This window comes from Natator depressus, chromosome 2 (assembly GCF_965152275.1).
Source record: "Natator depressus isolate rNatDep1 chromosome 2, rNatDep2.hap1, whole genome shotgun sequence".
In the NCBI taxonomy this organism is placed as follows: Eukaryota; Metazoa; Chordata; order Testudines; family Cheloniidae; genus Natator; species Natator depressus.
Window position 1 is genome coordinate 60524617 of NC_134235.1, and position 15433 is coordinate 60540049.

General features: G+C 45.9%; 1 protein-coding gene across 2 annotated transcripts in view; it reads left to right on the forward strand.

Annotated features, from left to right (window-relative positions):
* The first annotated feature begins 7663 nt into the window (after positions 1–7663).
* The window catches only part of PDE7A (phosphodiesterase 7A), a 139880-nt gene continuing 132110 nt past the window's right edge, over positions 7664–15433 (forward strand). For both annotated transcript variants that reach the window (XM_074944303.1, XM_074944304.1), the window contains exon 1: positions 7664–8527. In XM_074944303.1, coding sequence (XP_074800404.1) covers positions 8390–8527 — 138 coding nt within the window. In that variant the 5' untranslated portion in view covers positions 7664–8389. The remainder of the gene's footprint in view (positions 8528–15433) is intronic.

Sequence of the window (15433 nt, forward strand, 5' to 3'; positions counted from 1 at the left end):
TCCTGTTTTTGTGTCTTTTTGTAACTTAAGGTTTTGCCTAGAGGGATTCTCTATGTTTTGAATCTAATTACCCTGTAAGGTATTTACCATCCTGATTTTACAGAGATGATTCTTTTACTTTTTCTTCTATTAAAATTGTTCTTTTAAGAATCTGATTTCTTTTTCATTGTTCTTAAGATCCAAGGGTTTGGGTCTGTGTTCACCTATGCAAATTGGTGAGGATTTTTATCAAACTTTCCCCAGGAAAGGGGGAGTAAGGTTTGGGAGGATTTTGGGAGGAAAGACGTTTCCAAACGGGCTCTTTCCCAGTTATATATATGTTAGACATTTGGTGGTGGCAGTGATAAAGTACAAGGGCAAAAGGTAAAATAGTTTGTACCTTGGGGAAGTTTTAACCTAAGCTGGTAAAAGTAAGCTTAGGAGGTTTTCATGCAGGTCCCCACATCTGTACCCTAGAGTTCAGAGTGGGTTCCTTCCTAGCCCAGCAAGGTTATCCTAGCTTCCTAACCCTTTACAGGTGAAAGGGTTTTTCCTCTGGCCAGGAGGGATTTTAAAGGTGTTTACCCTTCCCTTTATATTTATGACAGTACTACTGTTCTTTTTGCGGATACAGACGAACACGGCTGCTACTCTGAAACCTGTCTTTACTTTGGTGTGTAAATTTTCTTTTTCCACGTTTGTATATGCTGCCAAAGTTTTTGTTTGTATTATCTTCTGAGAATGCCACAACCTTATTTTCGATTCCATACTTATTCACATTATTTGTATTATTTCAGCTGCAATAAGTTCTGATGTCTCTCCTTCAGCGAAAGTTCAACAAAATTTAGTTTGCACACAAAAAAAGCCTTCATAAACCTTGAAATAGTAAACCTAGACAGGAAGCAATTTTACGTCTGTGATTCATTATGTTTGCACATTCATTATGTTTGCACACACATATTCAACATCTTTCTGGTTGTCAATTAGTTCATCATTTGCGCATGGAGCAAAAACATTTGCAACTATTGCTTCATACTTTATCAGGGCACACGAGAATTTTGGGTTGCTGAATTTTATTTAAATTGGAATTACAGTCCATTAATTTGAAACTGTGATTATGTCTAATAGTATGATATGCATATATTCCTTCTTGGCAAACCAAAGTCATACTCACTGTGTTTGCTCAACTTTTGTGAAAAAAATTGGTAAAAGAAGTTGAACTGGCATGTGCTGCCAGAGCAGCCTTGTGTTTAATGTCACCTTCCTGTTCTTTTACAGATGTCCTGCCTCCACTCAAAATGGAAAATACTGACTGGCATATTGAATATAATACAGATGTTTCTTTTCCAGTTGGTCATAAATATGGAAAATCCTTTGAAAGCTGGGTTGTTAAAGCAGCATTTGCTCTTTTTTGACAATGCCATTTTTACTTTACACTGAATCTCAATTGTGTTCTATGTCATATGGCATTCAGCCATTGTCGTAGCTATGGCAACTGCAATAGTGCTGTACCATCTGTGTCAGAGCTAATAGTAATAATAACAATAGAAATGTTCTGGATATTTCTAACTCATTTATGCATTAGACATATTAACCAAATAATCAACATAAGGGGAAGTTACTCACCTTGCAGTAACTGAAGTTCTTCGAGATGTGTGATCCCGTGGTGGCTCCACTCTAGGTGTCGGTGCATCCCGGCGCCGTTGATCGGAGATTTTCAGTAGCAGTGCCTGGCCGGGACGCAGGTGCTCAGTTGGTATCTCCTGTCTTGTTGGAATCTTCCTGAGTGCCTGCGTCCCACACCCCCCTCAGTTCCTTCTCTACCGTGGAGTGATTATACTAGTACTCAAAAGTAGAGGGGAGGAAGGTGGGGAGTGGAGCACCCACAGGGACACACATCTCGAAGAACTTCAGTTACTGCAAAGTGAGTAACTTCCCCTTCTTCTTCGAGTGCTGTCCCTGTGGGTGCTCCACTCTAGGTGAATGTGTAGCAGTACCCACTATGGTCAGTGGGACTTTGGAGATGCGGCAGTGAGTACTGTAGAGAGTACTTTATGGCCTACTATGGTGTCTGCCGTGGTATCTTGCATGATAGCATAGTGTTTGGCAAACGTGTGTTCAGATGGCCATGTAGCCGCTCTACAGATGTCAGAAATGGATACGTTATGTAGGAAGGCAACAAATGTTGATGTAGCTCGAGCAGAATGAGTTCCAATGCCTTTGGGCGGTTGAATATTTTGAATACGGTAAGAGGATCTGATGCAGTCAGAGATCCACTTGGATAGACGTTGTTTAGAGACAGCCGTACCTTTCGATCTCTCGGTGATGGAGACAAAGAGTCGTGGAGATTTACGAAATGGCTTAGTCCTGTAAGTAAAAGGTGATTGCTCGCCTCACATCGAGAGTATGCAGGGCTGCCTCGTGTGGAATCTTGTGAGGTTTGGGATAAAAAGTAGGCAAGTATATTGGTTGGTTAAGGTGGATGGTGGATACCACCTTAGGCAGAAATTTAGGATGTGGTCTCAGAGTGACTTTGTCTTTGGAGAAGATTGTGTAGGGAGGATGGGCCATCAGGGTGCTTATTTCACCTGCTCTCTTTGCTGATGTTATTGCAACTAAGAAAGCTACTTTCATGGACATATGGAGAAGAGAGGAGGTAGCCAAAGACTCGAATGGAGGTTTCATGAGAGCGTGAAGAACCAGGTTAAGATTCCATGTAGCTGCCATTGGGTAAATTTCAGGGTAGAGATTTTGCAGGCCTGTGAGAAATCATTTTATGGTGGGGTGGGTAAAGAGTGAATAAGCTTCTAACATGTCATGGAAGGTGGTAAGCGCCGCCAGGTGTACTTTGATGGAGCTGAGTGAAAGTCCATCCTGTTTTAGTTTCAGGAGGTAGTCCAAAATGTTAGGGAGGGTCACTGTATTGGGCGTTAAGTGATTACGTGAGCACCAGAGGGTGAAACGCTTCCACTTCTGCAGGTAAGTTTTATGAGTGGAGTCTTTTCTACTGTGCAGGAGGACGTATCAGACTAGCTCGGAACAGGCTAGTTCATGGGTTTGGAACCATGAAGGAACCAGGCTGTCAGGTGGAGCTTTTGGAGCTGGGGGTGAATAACCCATCTGTTGTCCTGGGAAAGGAGAAGGAGATCTGGCCTGTTGGGGAGAGCCCGTGGATGATGGGAGGACATGCGGAGTAGGTAAGGATACCACGTCTGTTTCAGCCAAGCTGGGGCAATAAGGATGACCCAGGCCTTGTCATCTACGATCTTCCGAAGAACCCTGTGTAGCAGAGGGATTGGTGGGAAGGCGTAGGGAGAGTTGTTCCACGGGATGAGGAACGTGTCTCCTAGGGATGCAGTCCCGAGTCCCGCTCTGGAGCAAAACAGCTGATATTTTCGATTCTGGGGTGTGGCAAAGAGGTCTATTGACGGGATGCCCCAGAGGGAGAAGAGCTGTTGAAGTATTGCAGGATGCAGTTCCCATTTGTGTTCTGTTGAGAAGTGTCTGATGAGTGCATCTGCAGTAGTGTTGTGGCAGCCTGGTAGGTAGGAAGCGATGATTTGTACTTGATGTTGTATGCACCAATTCCATAGTTGGATGGCTTCCATGCAAAGGGAATGTGATCAGGCTCCCCCTTGTCTGTTGATGTAGTACATACATGCTATGTTGTCTGTTAAGACCCGAACAGATTTGTTCTTTATGAGGGGAAGAAAGTGAAGGCATGCTCACCTCACTGCTCTGAGCTCTAAGAGATTTATGTGTAGGTGCATCTCTGATGCGGACCACCGGCCTTGTGCCCTGTGTCCCCCTAGATGCGCTCCCCAACTGATTAGGGAAGCGTCCGTGGCGAGCATGAGTGTTGGGGATCATTGCTGGAAGGAAACCCCCATGCAGAGGCTTTCTGGTCTTGTCCACCAATGTAGGGAAGCTAGAACATTGGGAGGAGGAGTTAGCAGCGTCCCTAAGGTGCGTCTGTTGGGTTTGAAATTGGAATTGAGCCAACCTTGAAGACATATCATGTGTAGCCTGGCATACTGGACCACGAAGATGGTGGCTGCCATGTGACCAAGGAGCTGTAGACAGATTCCTGTCTGTGTCCTGGGACCAATAGCGAGCGTGCGTATGAGCTGCGTGATAGCGAGGAATCTGTGATATGGGAGTGAGGCTCTGCTCTGGCTTGAGTTGAGATGAGCTCCAATGAACTCGATCTGTCGTGTAGGTGTCAGGGTGGATTTTTGGATGTTTATTGGGAGGCCTAGGCTGTGAAAGAGGGAGATGGTGAAACGAGTACCTTGAAGTGTCTCGCCATAGGAGTTGCCTTTGATGAGGCAATCGTCCAGGTAGGGGAAAAGCGTGATTCCATGTTTGTGGAGGTGAGCCACGACCACAGCTAGAGATTTAGAAAAGACTCTCGGTGCTGTGCAGAGACTAAAAGGAAGAACTCTGAATTGAAAATGGTCATGACTGATTGTGAATCGTAGGAAGCATCTGTGAGCTGGATGAATTGATATATGAAAATAAGCATCCTGTAGGTCGAGGGCTGTGAACCAGTCCCCTTGATCCAGTGCAGGAATTATTGTGCCCAGTGTGACCATCTTGAATTTTTGTATCCTCACAAATTTGTTCAGTCGGCGTAGATCTAGTATAGGCCTCCATCCCCCGGTCTTTTTCTGGGTCAGGAACTAATGAGAGTAGAACCCTTCCCCTCGATGTTGCGTCGGCACAGGTTCCACTTCTATGTGAAGCAGGTGCTCGTGGGAGGGGTCCCTGAAGAGGGACGGGGAAGGGGGAAGGGTAGGAGGATAGGATATGAATGGGATAGAGTGACCGGACTGAACTATTTCGAGGACCCAGTGATCCTGTGTAATACGCTGCCAGGCATGTTGGAAACTCTGGAGGTGGTGGCCAAATGGGCAAGTAGGCTGTGGAATCAAGAGGTGGTCGCGCAGACCCTCGACCAACAATTTTAAAATTGTTGTTTATTCCTGGATGGGTGGGAGGTGGTTGCTTGAGCTTGATTTTGTCTGTGCTTAGGGGGTCTAGAGCGATTCCTATTTATGTCACATGGTTTGGGTTGAGGCCTATAATATTGTTGTGTGCACAGTCTTTGGTAAGGTTGGTATCGTTGTCTCCTGGGAAGAGATAGGTGAATACCCAGGGTGCGCAGTGTCGCTCTAGAATCTTTCATAGTGTGAAGTAGTTCATCAGTTTTTTTGGAAAACAGCATGTCTTTATCAAAAGGGAGGTCCTCCACTTTCATCTGCAGATCTTTAGGGGTGTCAGATGCAGAAAGCCATGAAGATCTGTGCATAAACATAGCAGTTGCAGTAGTACGGGCTGCTGTGTCTGCCGTGCCTAAAGAGGCTTGTAGGGCTGTTCTGGAAATCAATTGGCCCCCGCTCAGAATTGATTTGAAGTCCGTTTTCCTATCCTCTGGAATGTAGGAGGCAAATTAAAAAAGTTTATTGTAGTTATCAAAGTCATAGCTGGCGAGGAGTGCAGAGTGGTTTGCAATCCTGAACTGTAAAGTGGAGGACGTGTAAACCTTGCATCCCAAGGCGTTTAAGATCCTTGTCTTGTGGGGTGGGCCGATATTGTGGCTGTTTCATCCTTTGTGCGACTGTATCCATGACGAGAGAGTTCGATTGTGGGTGAGAAATAGGAAGTCAGCATCCTTAGCAGTAACATAGTATTTACGTTCGGCCTTTCTGCAGGTAGGTAATAAAGAAGCTGGAGTTTGCCAGAGTGTCAGCTGGTTCCAGGAGTGCTTCATTTATAGGGAGCACGATCTTTGAAGGTGCAGAGGGTTGAAGGATTCTGAGAAGTTTGTGTTGTGTCTCCTGAAGCCCTTCTAGGGGGATGTCTTGACTGAGTGCCACGCTCTTGAAAAGCTCTTGAAATTGTTTACAGTTGTCCACGTTCTGTGGAGGTGTGGGGGAGAGGGCTCCATCTGGAGCAGATGGAGAATTAGGGGTCGGTGAGTCAGGATATGGTTCATAGCTCACGGTCTCAGGAGGTGGTTCAGGTACTCTAGAAGTGGACGGAGCTGCAGATCGAGGCACAGAAGCAGGTAGTGGTTTCATGGAAGAGGTCTGAGGATGAGTGGTAGGAGGATGGGGCCAAGGGTACCACTGGGGCCAAGGCATAGGGTAGGAGAACCCAGGTGCCGTCCACGGGAGGGCGAAGTTGGGAAACTGAGACTGGTGGCTGAGGACCATAGCCTGAGGTGGAAGAGGGTCCGGTGGAGGAGGAGAGGCAGATGGGGAGAACTCCACCTGCTGCTGTATATTGGGTTCGCTGTCAGTGAAGGTAGCCAGTTGAGGTGGTGAGAGCGGCTGTTCGAAGAGTGAGCCCTGTGTATCCAGGAATGGAGAGTTAAGCTCAGGTGGTACTGATAGGTCACATTTAGTGAGGAACTGTTGCTCCTGCTCCCTGGGCTGCGCTCCCCACTGGTTTGGATCTGGCCGGGGACCATGTAGGAGCGGCTGCAGGGATTTTTCCATCAGAGGCATTTTAAGCCGCAGGTTCCTGTCACGCCGAGCCCCTGACTTGAGGTTCGTACAGTGGGAATGTAGGTTTCCCCGAGGCACTTCACACAATGTGAGCGCCCATCGGACCGTGGCATGGAGTCCTGACAGGAAACACACTTTTTGAATCCTGAAGCCCCTGGCATTGTGAACTAGAAATGGCAGGGGAAAGTGTCTCAGAAGGAGGGAAGTTTTTTTTTTTTTAAACTAAGTAACTACACTAAAGGAAGGGAAACAACTGGGATGTAACTAATAACTATTTCTATATTCTTTGATACTTTTTTCCCCACAGAGACCAGGGAAGAGAAGCAGCACTGCCTCAAGTCCCATCTTCAGCCGAGGACGGTTGAGAAGGAACTGAGGGGGGTGCAGGCGCTCAGGAAGAGTCCAACGAGACGGGAGATACCAACTGAGTGTGTGCGTCCCGACCAGGCACTGCTACCGAAAATCTCCCATCAACAGCCCTGTGACGCACCGACACCTAGAGTGGAGCACCCACAGGGACAGGACTCGAAGAAGAAGAAAGGGTATTCACATCACAACAGTATTCGGGGATGAGTTTTGTGAACCGGGGACTCTTCTGGGGACATTGTTTGCCTAGGGATACAGTGCCTCAGACAGGGACTGTCCCCAGAAAACATGGACCTATGGTCACCTGCCAGAGCAGGACCCGCAGCTTCTGCTCCGAGCTCAGCAGGTTGCTGTTTCCCGCTGGAATCAGGCAGGCTTGAGACGCTGCTGAACACAGCTGTCCCCAGAGCTGCTGCCCAGTATCTGCCCGGCAGCCCTGATGCCCCCCTGGAAGAGGGACTAACGTGCGGCGCCGCTGCCCATGTTACCGTCACACCCCCGGACTCGGGCTGGGCCACACACAGCGAGCAGCCGCGTGGCTGGGCTGAGATTACGCGGGAAACGTTCTTAGTGTGCTTTTCTCTTTCCCCTCCCTCACCTCCCGTTCACCAATGGGGCAGCGGCCCAGACGCTGCGCTCGGGCGGGGCTAGGCGCGCGCTCCACTTGCAACCCTCTCTAACACGGCAGAAAGATTCCAAGCCGCGAAAATACCGCGCATGCGCAAAAGAGAGTCGAACTGGCCCGAACCGCACCTCGCCACTTGTCTCCAAAACATCCCCCCCTCGCCGTTACGTGATGACGATTTGCGTGGAGCCGGCCGGGCTCGCGCGTCGCGTACATACACACACGCACAGAGTCCGTTCGGCTCGTGCCTCTTCCTGGGCGATTGCGCTTGGGGCTGTTCTCAGTGCGGGCGGCCCGGGCGCAGCATCCCTCCTTCCCGCGGGCTCCCCCCGCCCACTGGCTCGCTCGGGACCGCAGCGCCCCGGCCCCTCCCGCCCGGAGCGCGCGCCGCCTCCTCCTCGTGCCGGACAATAGCAGTGCCGAGTGTGTCTCACCCAAAGCGGACCCCCGGGCACCAGCGCCCGCCTCCATGAGCGGCGCCCGGACGGCCCGGCTGCGGGGCTAACAGCGGCAGCGGCTCCCTCCAGCAGCAGCAGAGACAGCGGGAGGCAGCGGCCGCGCTGCGGGGCTCGGCCCGGGACTCGCCGCCTCCTTCCTTGACAGCGCTCAGCTGCCGGCCCCGCTTCCCGCCCCCCTGCGGCGGCTGCGGCTCAAAGACGCCTGCGGGCTCCGGGGAGGAACCAGCCCGCCCAGACGCGACTCTTGGGGCGGAGGAGGGAGGAGCCCGGTACCCGTCCAGACCCGGGGGCGGGGGTGAGGCGGAGCCGGGCCCGTCTGTGTTTTAATTGCTGGTTTTATCCCTTCTGGCACGTTTGCCGCCCCGCCCCCGTTGCGCTGCGGCGATTCCCGGTGCAGGCAGGTGCGGCGGCCGGTGCCCTGGCGCTGCTCGGAGCGCAGAGGCTCTTCAATGGAAGTATGTTACCAGCTGCCGGTGCTGCCCCTGGACAGGCCGGTCCCGCAGCATGTCCTCAGCCGCAGAGGGGCCATCAGTTTCAGCTCCAGCTCCGCGCTCTTCGGTTGCCCCAACCCCAGGCAGCTCTCTCAGGTAAGGCCCCCGCCGCCCTCCTAGAGCCGGCTCGGTGCCCACCCGCGTCAGCCAGTCACGGTTTACACCCTTAACGCCATTTCCTTCCCTTGCCCCCCCCCCCCCCCCCATCAGGCTCGGGCAGTCACTGGGCTGCGCGCTTCCCTCGCCCCCGGGCTGGCTCGGGAGGTCACTGGGCTGCACACAGTGTCACACACCCCTTTTCTCTCGCAAGACCTCCCACAACCGGTTTACTCAGTCGTGGGGCTACACTCCGTGCTCCACCACCAAGATATCTCAGTCACCTAGGCTCCTTCTCTCAATCCCTTCCTTTGCATGGAGACTTGTATATTTGTAGTTGAATATGTTGCTTCTTGCAACGATATCTGCTACCATTTAGAAAAAGTGATGCCTGCAAGTTGATAAAATTCACGTTTGTGCCCAGTTTTGGTTGACATTACAAATGTGCAGCCAAGCTTGGAAGCCTCCGTGCGCTTTTTAAGGTTTGATGGCAACAAACTACCTTACCCCATCAGTAGCATATTAATTTATCACTTCAAATTCCTCTGGTGGTGAAAAGAAAATACTACTGTACCTATATTTTGTCTTTCCTGTTGCTAGTTACCGCTGATATTATCTTTTCCTAATTTCAAAGTTTGCAGTAAATTCTTATCTAAGTGGCTTCCAGAGTCAGTAAGCCTTTTGCTTTCTTTAGTTATTTTCAAACTAGGTATGAAAGGATAACTTTTTCTTCCCTCAAAAAGCCAAAAGCTTTTGGTTACGCTTACGCTGCTCAATATAATATGGGAAAAACCATGTATGTTCAGAGTAAAACATTGCTGTAATAGTGAGCATTTCTCCTTTTTTTTTTTTTTTTTTTCTTTTTTTTCCCCCTGTAAGATTCAAGCCTTAGAGGTCTAGTTGCAGTAAGATGAGCTTTGGCTTTTTAATTCTCAGCATCTTCCCTCTGCATATTAAAGGGTTCACAAGATGAATAACAATCAGAGGTAAAAAACAATGTTGAAGAGGATTTGTTTATAAAAACATATTCAATACAGGTTATATGAGAAAACAGGTTTTCCTTTCTAGTGCTCTTTTTGTTTCTATCAATGTGCTGGTGAAGCTTTCCTGCAAATTGTGATAAACAGACCTTTGCATTTTCAAAAGAACTTCAGAGTGGAATTATAATAGAAAAGGTAAATATGTTTTAGTTGCTGACATCTTAGAGTTCTGTTTAACATTTTGATCAGGATGTTTAGGTAACTTACTGATTGTTTCTTTCCCTCCCCTCCCCCTCCCCCACTGAAAACACTGTCACTTGTTTGCATCTTCATGTATTAAAAGAAAACTGAAAGTTGCTTTCTTGTCCCATACCAAGACAGCACTAGTTTGTGCAAGTGCTTATGGAGAGTAGAGTTGCTGGTCTCATTTTGTGTAATAGCAATTACGGCTGTCAAGCCATTAAAAAAATTAAATTGTGATGAAACAATAATAGAATACCATTTATTTAAATATTTTTGGATTTTCAAATATATTTCAAATACATTTTCAAATATATTTATTTCAGTTACAACGCAAAATAAAAAGTGTACAGTGCTCACTTTATATTTTTTATTACAAATATTTACACTGTAAAAAACAAAAGAAATAGTATTTTTCAATTCACCTAGTATAAGTACTGTAGTGCAATCTCTTTATCATGAAAGTGCAACTTACAAATGTAGATTTATGTACAAAAACCCTCTTGCATTCAAAAATAAAACAGTGTAAAACTTTAGAGCCTACAAGTCCACTCAGTCCTACTTCTTGTTCAGCCAATTGCTTAAACAATCAAGTTTGTTTACATTTGCAGAAGATAATGCTGCCTGCTTCTTGTTTACAATGTCACCGGAAAGTGAGAACAGGCATTTGCATGGCACCGTTGTAGCCGGCATTGCAAGATATTTACATGCCAGATGCGCAAAAGATTCATATGTCCCTTAATGCTTCAACCACCATTCCAGAGGACATGTGTCCATGCTGATGACGGGGTTCTGCTTAATAACGATCCAAAGCAGTGTGGACTGACGCATGTTCATTTTCATCATCTGAGTCAGATGCCACCAGAAAAAGGTTGATTTTCTTTTTGGTGGTTTGGGTTCTGTGGTTTCCGGATTGAAGTGTTGGTCTTTTAAGACTTCTGAAAGCATGCTTCACACCTCATTCCTCTCAGATTTTGGAAGGCACTTCAGATTCTTAAACCTTGGGTCGAGTGCAGTAGCTATCTTTAGAAATATCACATTGATATCTTCTTTGCATTTTGTCATATTTGCAGGGAAAGTGTTCTTAAAATGAACAACATGTGCTGGATCATCATCCGAGACAGCTATAACATAAAATATATGGCAGAATGCATGTAAAAACAGAGCAGGAGACATGAAGTTCTTCCCCAAGGAGTTCAGTCACAAATTTAATTAACGCTTTTTTATTTTTTTTACAAGCGTCATCAGCATGGAAGCATGTCCTCTGGAACGATGGCTGAAGCATGAAGAGGCATATGAATCTTTAGCACATCTAGCACGTAAATATCTTGCAACGCCAGCTACAACAGTGCCATGCAAATGTCTGTTCTCACTTTCAGGTGACATTGTAATTAAGAAGTGGGTTGTCTGAGCGATTGGCTGAACAAGAAGTAGGACTGAGTGGACTTGTAGGCTCTAAAGTTTTACGTTGTTTTGTTTTTGAGTACAGTTGTGTAACAAAAATACATTTGTATGTTGCACTTTCATAATAAAGAGATTGCAATTGCAGTATTTGCATGAGGTGAATTGAAAAATACTATTTTTTTTACAGTGCAAATATTTGTAATAAAAAATATAAAGTGAGCACTGTACGCTTATTTTGTGTTTAATGGAAATAAATATATTTGAAAATGTAGAAAACATCCAAAATATTTAATAAATTTCAGTTTGTATTCTATTATTTAACAGTGTGATAATCGCGATTATTTTTTTTTGAGTTGATCGCGTGAGTTAACTGCGATTAATTGACAGCCCTAAAAGCAATGCATTATTTTTTTTTGTGTGTGGGAATGGTGGCGGTGGTGGGATGAAAGGAATACACAATTTAAGAATTATGGGGAATTAAACCGAAAGAGAATAGCTGTAAGGAAACAAAGTAGGTCATTGTTTGGTATAATGTTGATTGCATCCATTATGCATGCAGCTTAAAGAAATGCAAATTTCTTGTTTGTATGAAAAATTACTTTTTTCATTGTAATTCTTCCATCAACTGCTTTTTCCATAATCTCAGTAATAACTGTTTTGTCACTAATGGAGTTGGCACCTTCAAGGAGTAGAGACTGAGAATATTGTTAGATTTATTTGTATTGCAGTAACTGCCGAAGTCTTCAACTTCAGTGCCCTGTAATGCTATGTATGCCTTGTGCAAATATAGAATGAGTCTCTTGCCTGAACAGCAGGAGTGGTTTTAGCTGGGGTCAGTGAGTACAGTCACACCTACAGAAATCAAGCCTGGATCAGTCAATGCACATTTGCACAGGATCCCCTTTTCAGTTTGGTGAAGCCACCCCTCTGTTATGACTTGATGAGGGGGAATCCTTTCCAGTCAGTCCCCTCTAGAGCAGTAGTGGACAACCTGTGGTCAGGGTAATCCGCTGGCAGGCTGCGAGACAGTTGGTTTATATTGACCGTCTACAGGCACAGCCGCCTGCAGCTCCCACTGGTCGTGGTTCGTCGTTCCCAGCCAATGGGAGCTGCGGGAATGTAAACCAAGTGTCTTGCGGCCTGCCAGTGGATTACCCTGATGGGCCGCAGGTTGCCCAGCAGTGCTCTAGAGCAATTTGGGACCCTCGTACATCATGTTCATTGGGACCCCGCCCCCTCCTATTTCACTTTATTTATTCAGACATCAGAAATGTTGCCTGCCTCCCTGAGCATGGGGCCCTGGTGCTGTTGGCCCTTTTTCCCCCCAGCCCTGCCTCCAGGAATACAACTTCCCACTTAGGGTACTAAACACTGGTAAGCTCCATGTGGGCTGGGAAAGATAACCCCCAGAAGTGTTGTCAGTCTACAGAAGCACCACAGCTTGCCCAGTAAGCACCATTTGCAGAAGTAGGAAAAAGGGTGAGGCACATCCACATCCCAGTTTGCAGACTACCTTTTACGGTTTGAATTTTGGGCGTAATTATCTGTTGACTAGCTGCATGCTCCTGACTTCTCTCCTTCAACCTCCACTGTCATTTTTTGCTTTCCATCCTTCCCTCTTCCTCCCTTATGTTTATTAACTCCTCTTTTATTAATGCTATTCTTCTCACCCCTCATCTGTCCCCATATTTTTTTAAAAATTGAAATAATGAAGGATTTGGAATCAAGTTGTCCAAGTTTCTTATCTGTGGGATGACATCTTATTACTGCTACCCAGGTCTTTCCACACATCCTCTTCCTCCTCTTTGTTGCACCCACTTCTTAAATGTCAAATTAGTTACAGACTCATAGACTTTGAGGTCAGAAGGGACCATTATGATCATCTAGTCTGACCTCCTGCACAATGCGGGCCACAGAATCTCACCGACCCACTCCTGTAACAAACCCCTGACCTATGTCTGAGCTACTGAAGTCCTCAACTCGTGGTTTAAAGACTTCAGGGTGCAGAGAATCCTCCAGTTAAGTGCTTTGAGGCAGAGACTGTCTTCATAAGATTTTATACAGTGCCAAGCAAAATGGGGACCAATCCTGATTGAGGCCTTTGTGTGTTATGATAATAATAAAGTGGCTATATGACATTCTTCAAATTTCCTAATTTTAAGTCTAAATCATTTGTGCATATGTCTCAAAATTCTGGTATCAGGCAACACTTGAGATCTTGGTATTTGCTATTCTTTGTAAGGCTCATGATTACTTGTTTCATGGACCTAATTGTTCTCATTGCCTGCATAAAATCTGAGTGGCTAGACTAGTAGGTTAAAATCTTCATTAATTTCAGTGCAATTTGGCTACAGTCACCAAAAACCAATTCTGCTGTATGTCTTCATTACCTTTTTGTCATGGGTGTAGACAGTAATACCAGGTTTGGTGCCATGTTTCAAAGGAAACTCGTTTAAAAAAACAAAACCAAACTCTTAGTTTGTAAAGTAATCTGTTTCAACCCTAAAACAAGTCTGTAGTGAAACAAAATTTTAAGTCATTTCAATTTGATGTATTGGTCTTGAATAGTCAAAATTGCTCAAATTAACTGAAATTAGTGATATTTTATAATTGGGGTGAGTAAAAGATGATAAATTGAACAGTCTTCTTCCTTATGCCAGGTAGAATTCAGAAAAAAATTGTTACTCGGCATTTATGACTGTTTCAAAAACTTTTTTCGTTTTTCTTAAAACAAAACGACCTTCTCTATTAAGTAACAGAGTAGTCCTTTTCAGATGACATTTGAGAGAAAGGAAATGAAGACAAGTCGGCAAGTTGGGTAACAAATGTTCAAAAAGTCAGTACGGTAAAATGCTTAGTCTGCTAAAGAAATTAGGTGACTTTTTACAGTGTCTCAAACAGGCACCTTAGTTTGTTCTCCCATGGTGCCCATCAGGCACGGGAGGAGCTCCCAACAGACATCTGCAAAGTCACTTCATTGTTTTCCTTCAGATTTCTTCTTAAAACTCTCCTTTGCTGTGATGCCTTCCAAACATAAACAGACAAAAACCACCCCAGTTTGGCAGTGGTATAGTGATTTGGGGAACCTACATACAATTTATGAATTACGGTTGATACTATGAAAATTTCTGTATCACTGAATGCCCTTGTGTAAATGTGGAATGTCTTCCCCAGCCCAGGGCCAGTGGAGAGTTGTCAACTTTAATGGCTACACTCTGACAACACAATAGTTGCATTAAGGAGTGTGCCTGAGCTGGGAAATCAATTTGGCTAAATTGGTCTGCAGGAAGGAGGTTTGGAACAGTGAAAAGTTATCAAAGACAGAACAAAGAAGCCTGGTGTAGAAGAGGGGCATATAAACCCCGAGATACAGGAAGGTTGGGTAGGACAGGGAAGGGAATGTATTGGCCAAGGTTAGAGGAGGCCAACTGGAGAGAAGGCTCTGTGTTTCAGAGCCCAAGCCATGCACTACAACAGAAGGACTTTGCATGACCCCAGATGACACTGACCACAGCCCAAATAATGCCCAAAGAGCAGCGAGGAAACTGAAGCAGTGAAATGTGTATAGGGCTTATTATTTTTGTATAGATCTGTGTATTTCTCATGCTATTAAAGAACAGTGCTGTGTATGAGTCCTGTACAAAGTCTGTATGTGTTACGCTACACCGTATCGCATACCCCACTGAGCTAGTTAAACTGTAACCCAATTTCGGCACTGGTTCCAGAGTACTGGGCAGTGGGCCATGTGTCCTAAACTCTTAGGATGGAGTGTAGATAGAGGATCTGCACCCTGAATGTGTGTGTAGGGACCCCAAACCAGGGGCAAGTGATTCTGTTCAGACTCTGGGATCCAGCATATGGATCCCCTCATAGTGGTCTGGAAAGTGCCCAGCAGAGGGAGCTTATCAGGGCCTTGACATATGATTAGGAAGTTGGTATGCTGACACTGCTGTCCATCGTGCTGACCAGCATTCTTTCATTGTTTCCTTGTGCTCCCCCATCTGTCTGTATCTGAATACTCTCTTGTCCTATATTTAAAGTGTAAGCTTTGTTGGACTGGGACTCTTCTTGTGTGTGCAGTGCCTAGCTCAGTGGGATGCTGGCCCATGACTGGGCTTCCTGGGTAGTACTGCAATATATATAATGTCTTTTATGGCAAAAAGAAAAGGAGTACTTGTGGCACCTTAGAGACTAACCAGTTTATTTGAGCATGAGCTTTCGGGAGCTACAGCTCACTTCATCGGATGCATATCAATTTTATGGCAAATGCTCCTAACATCTT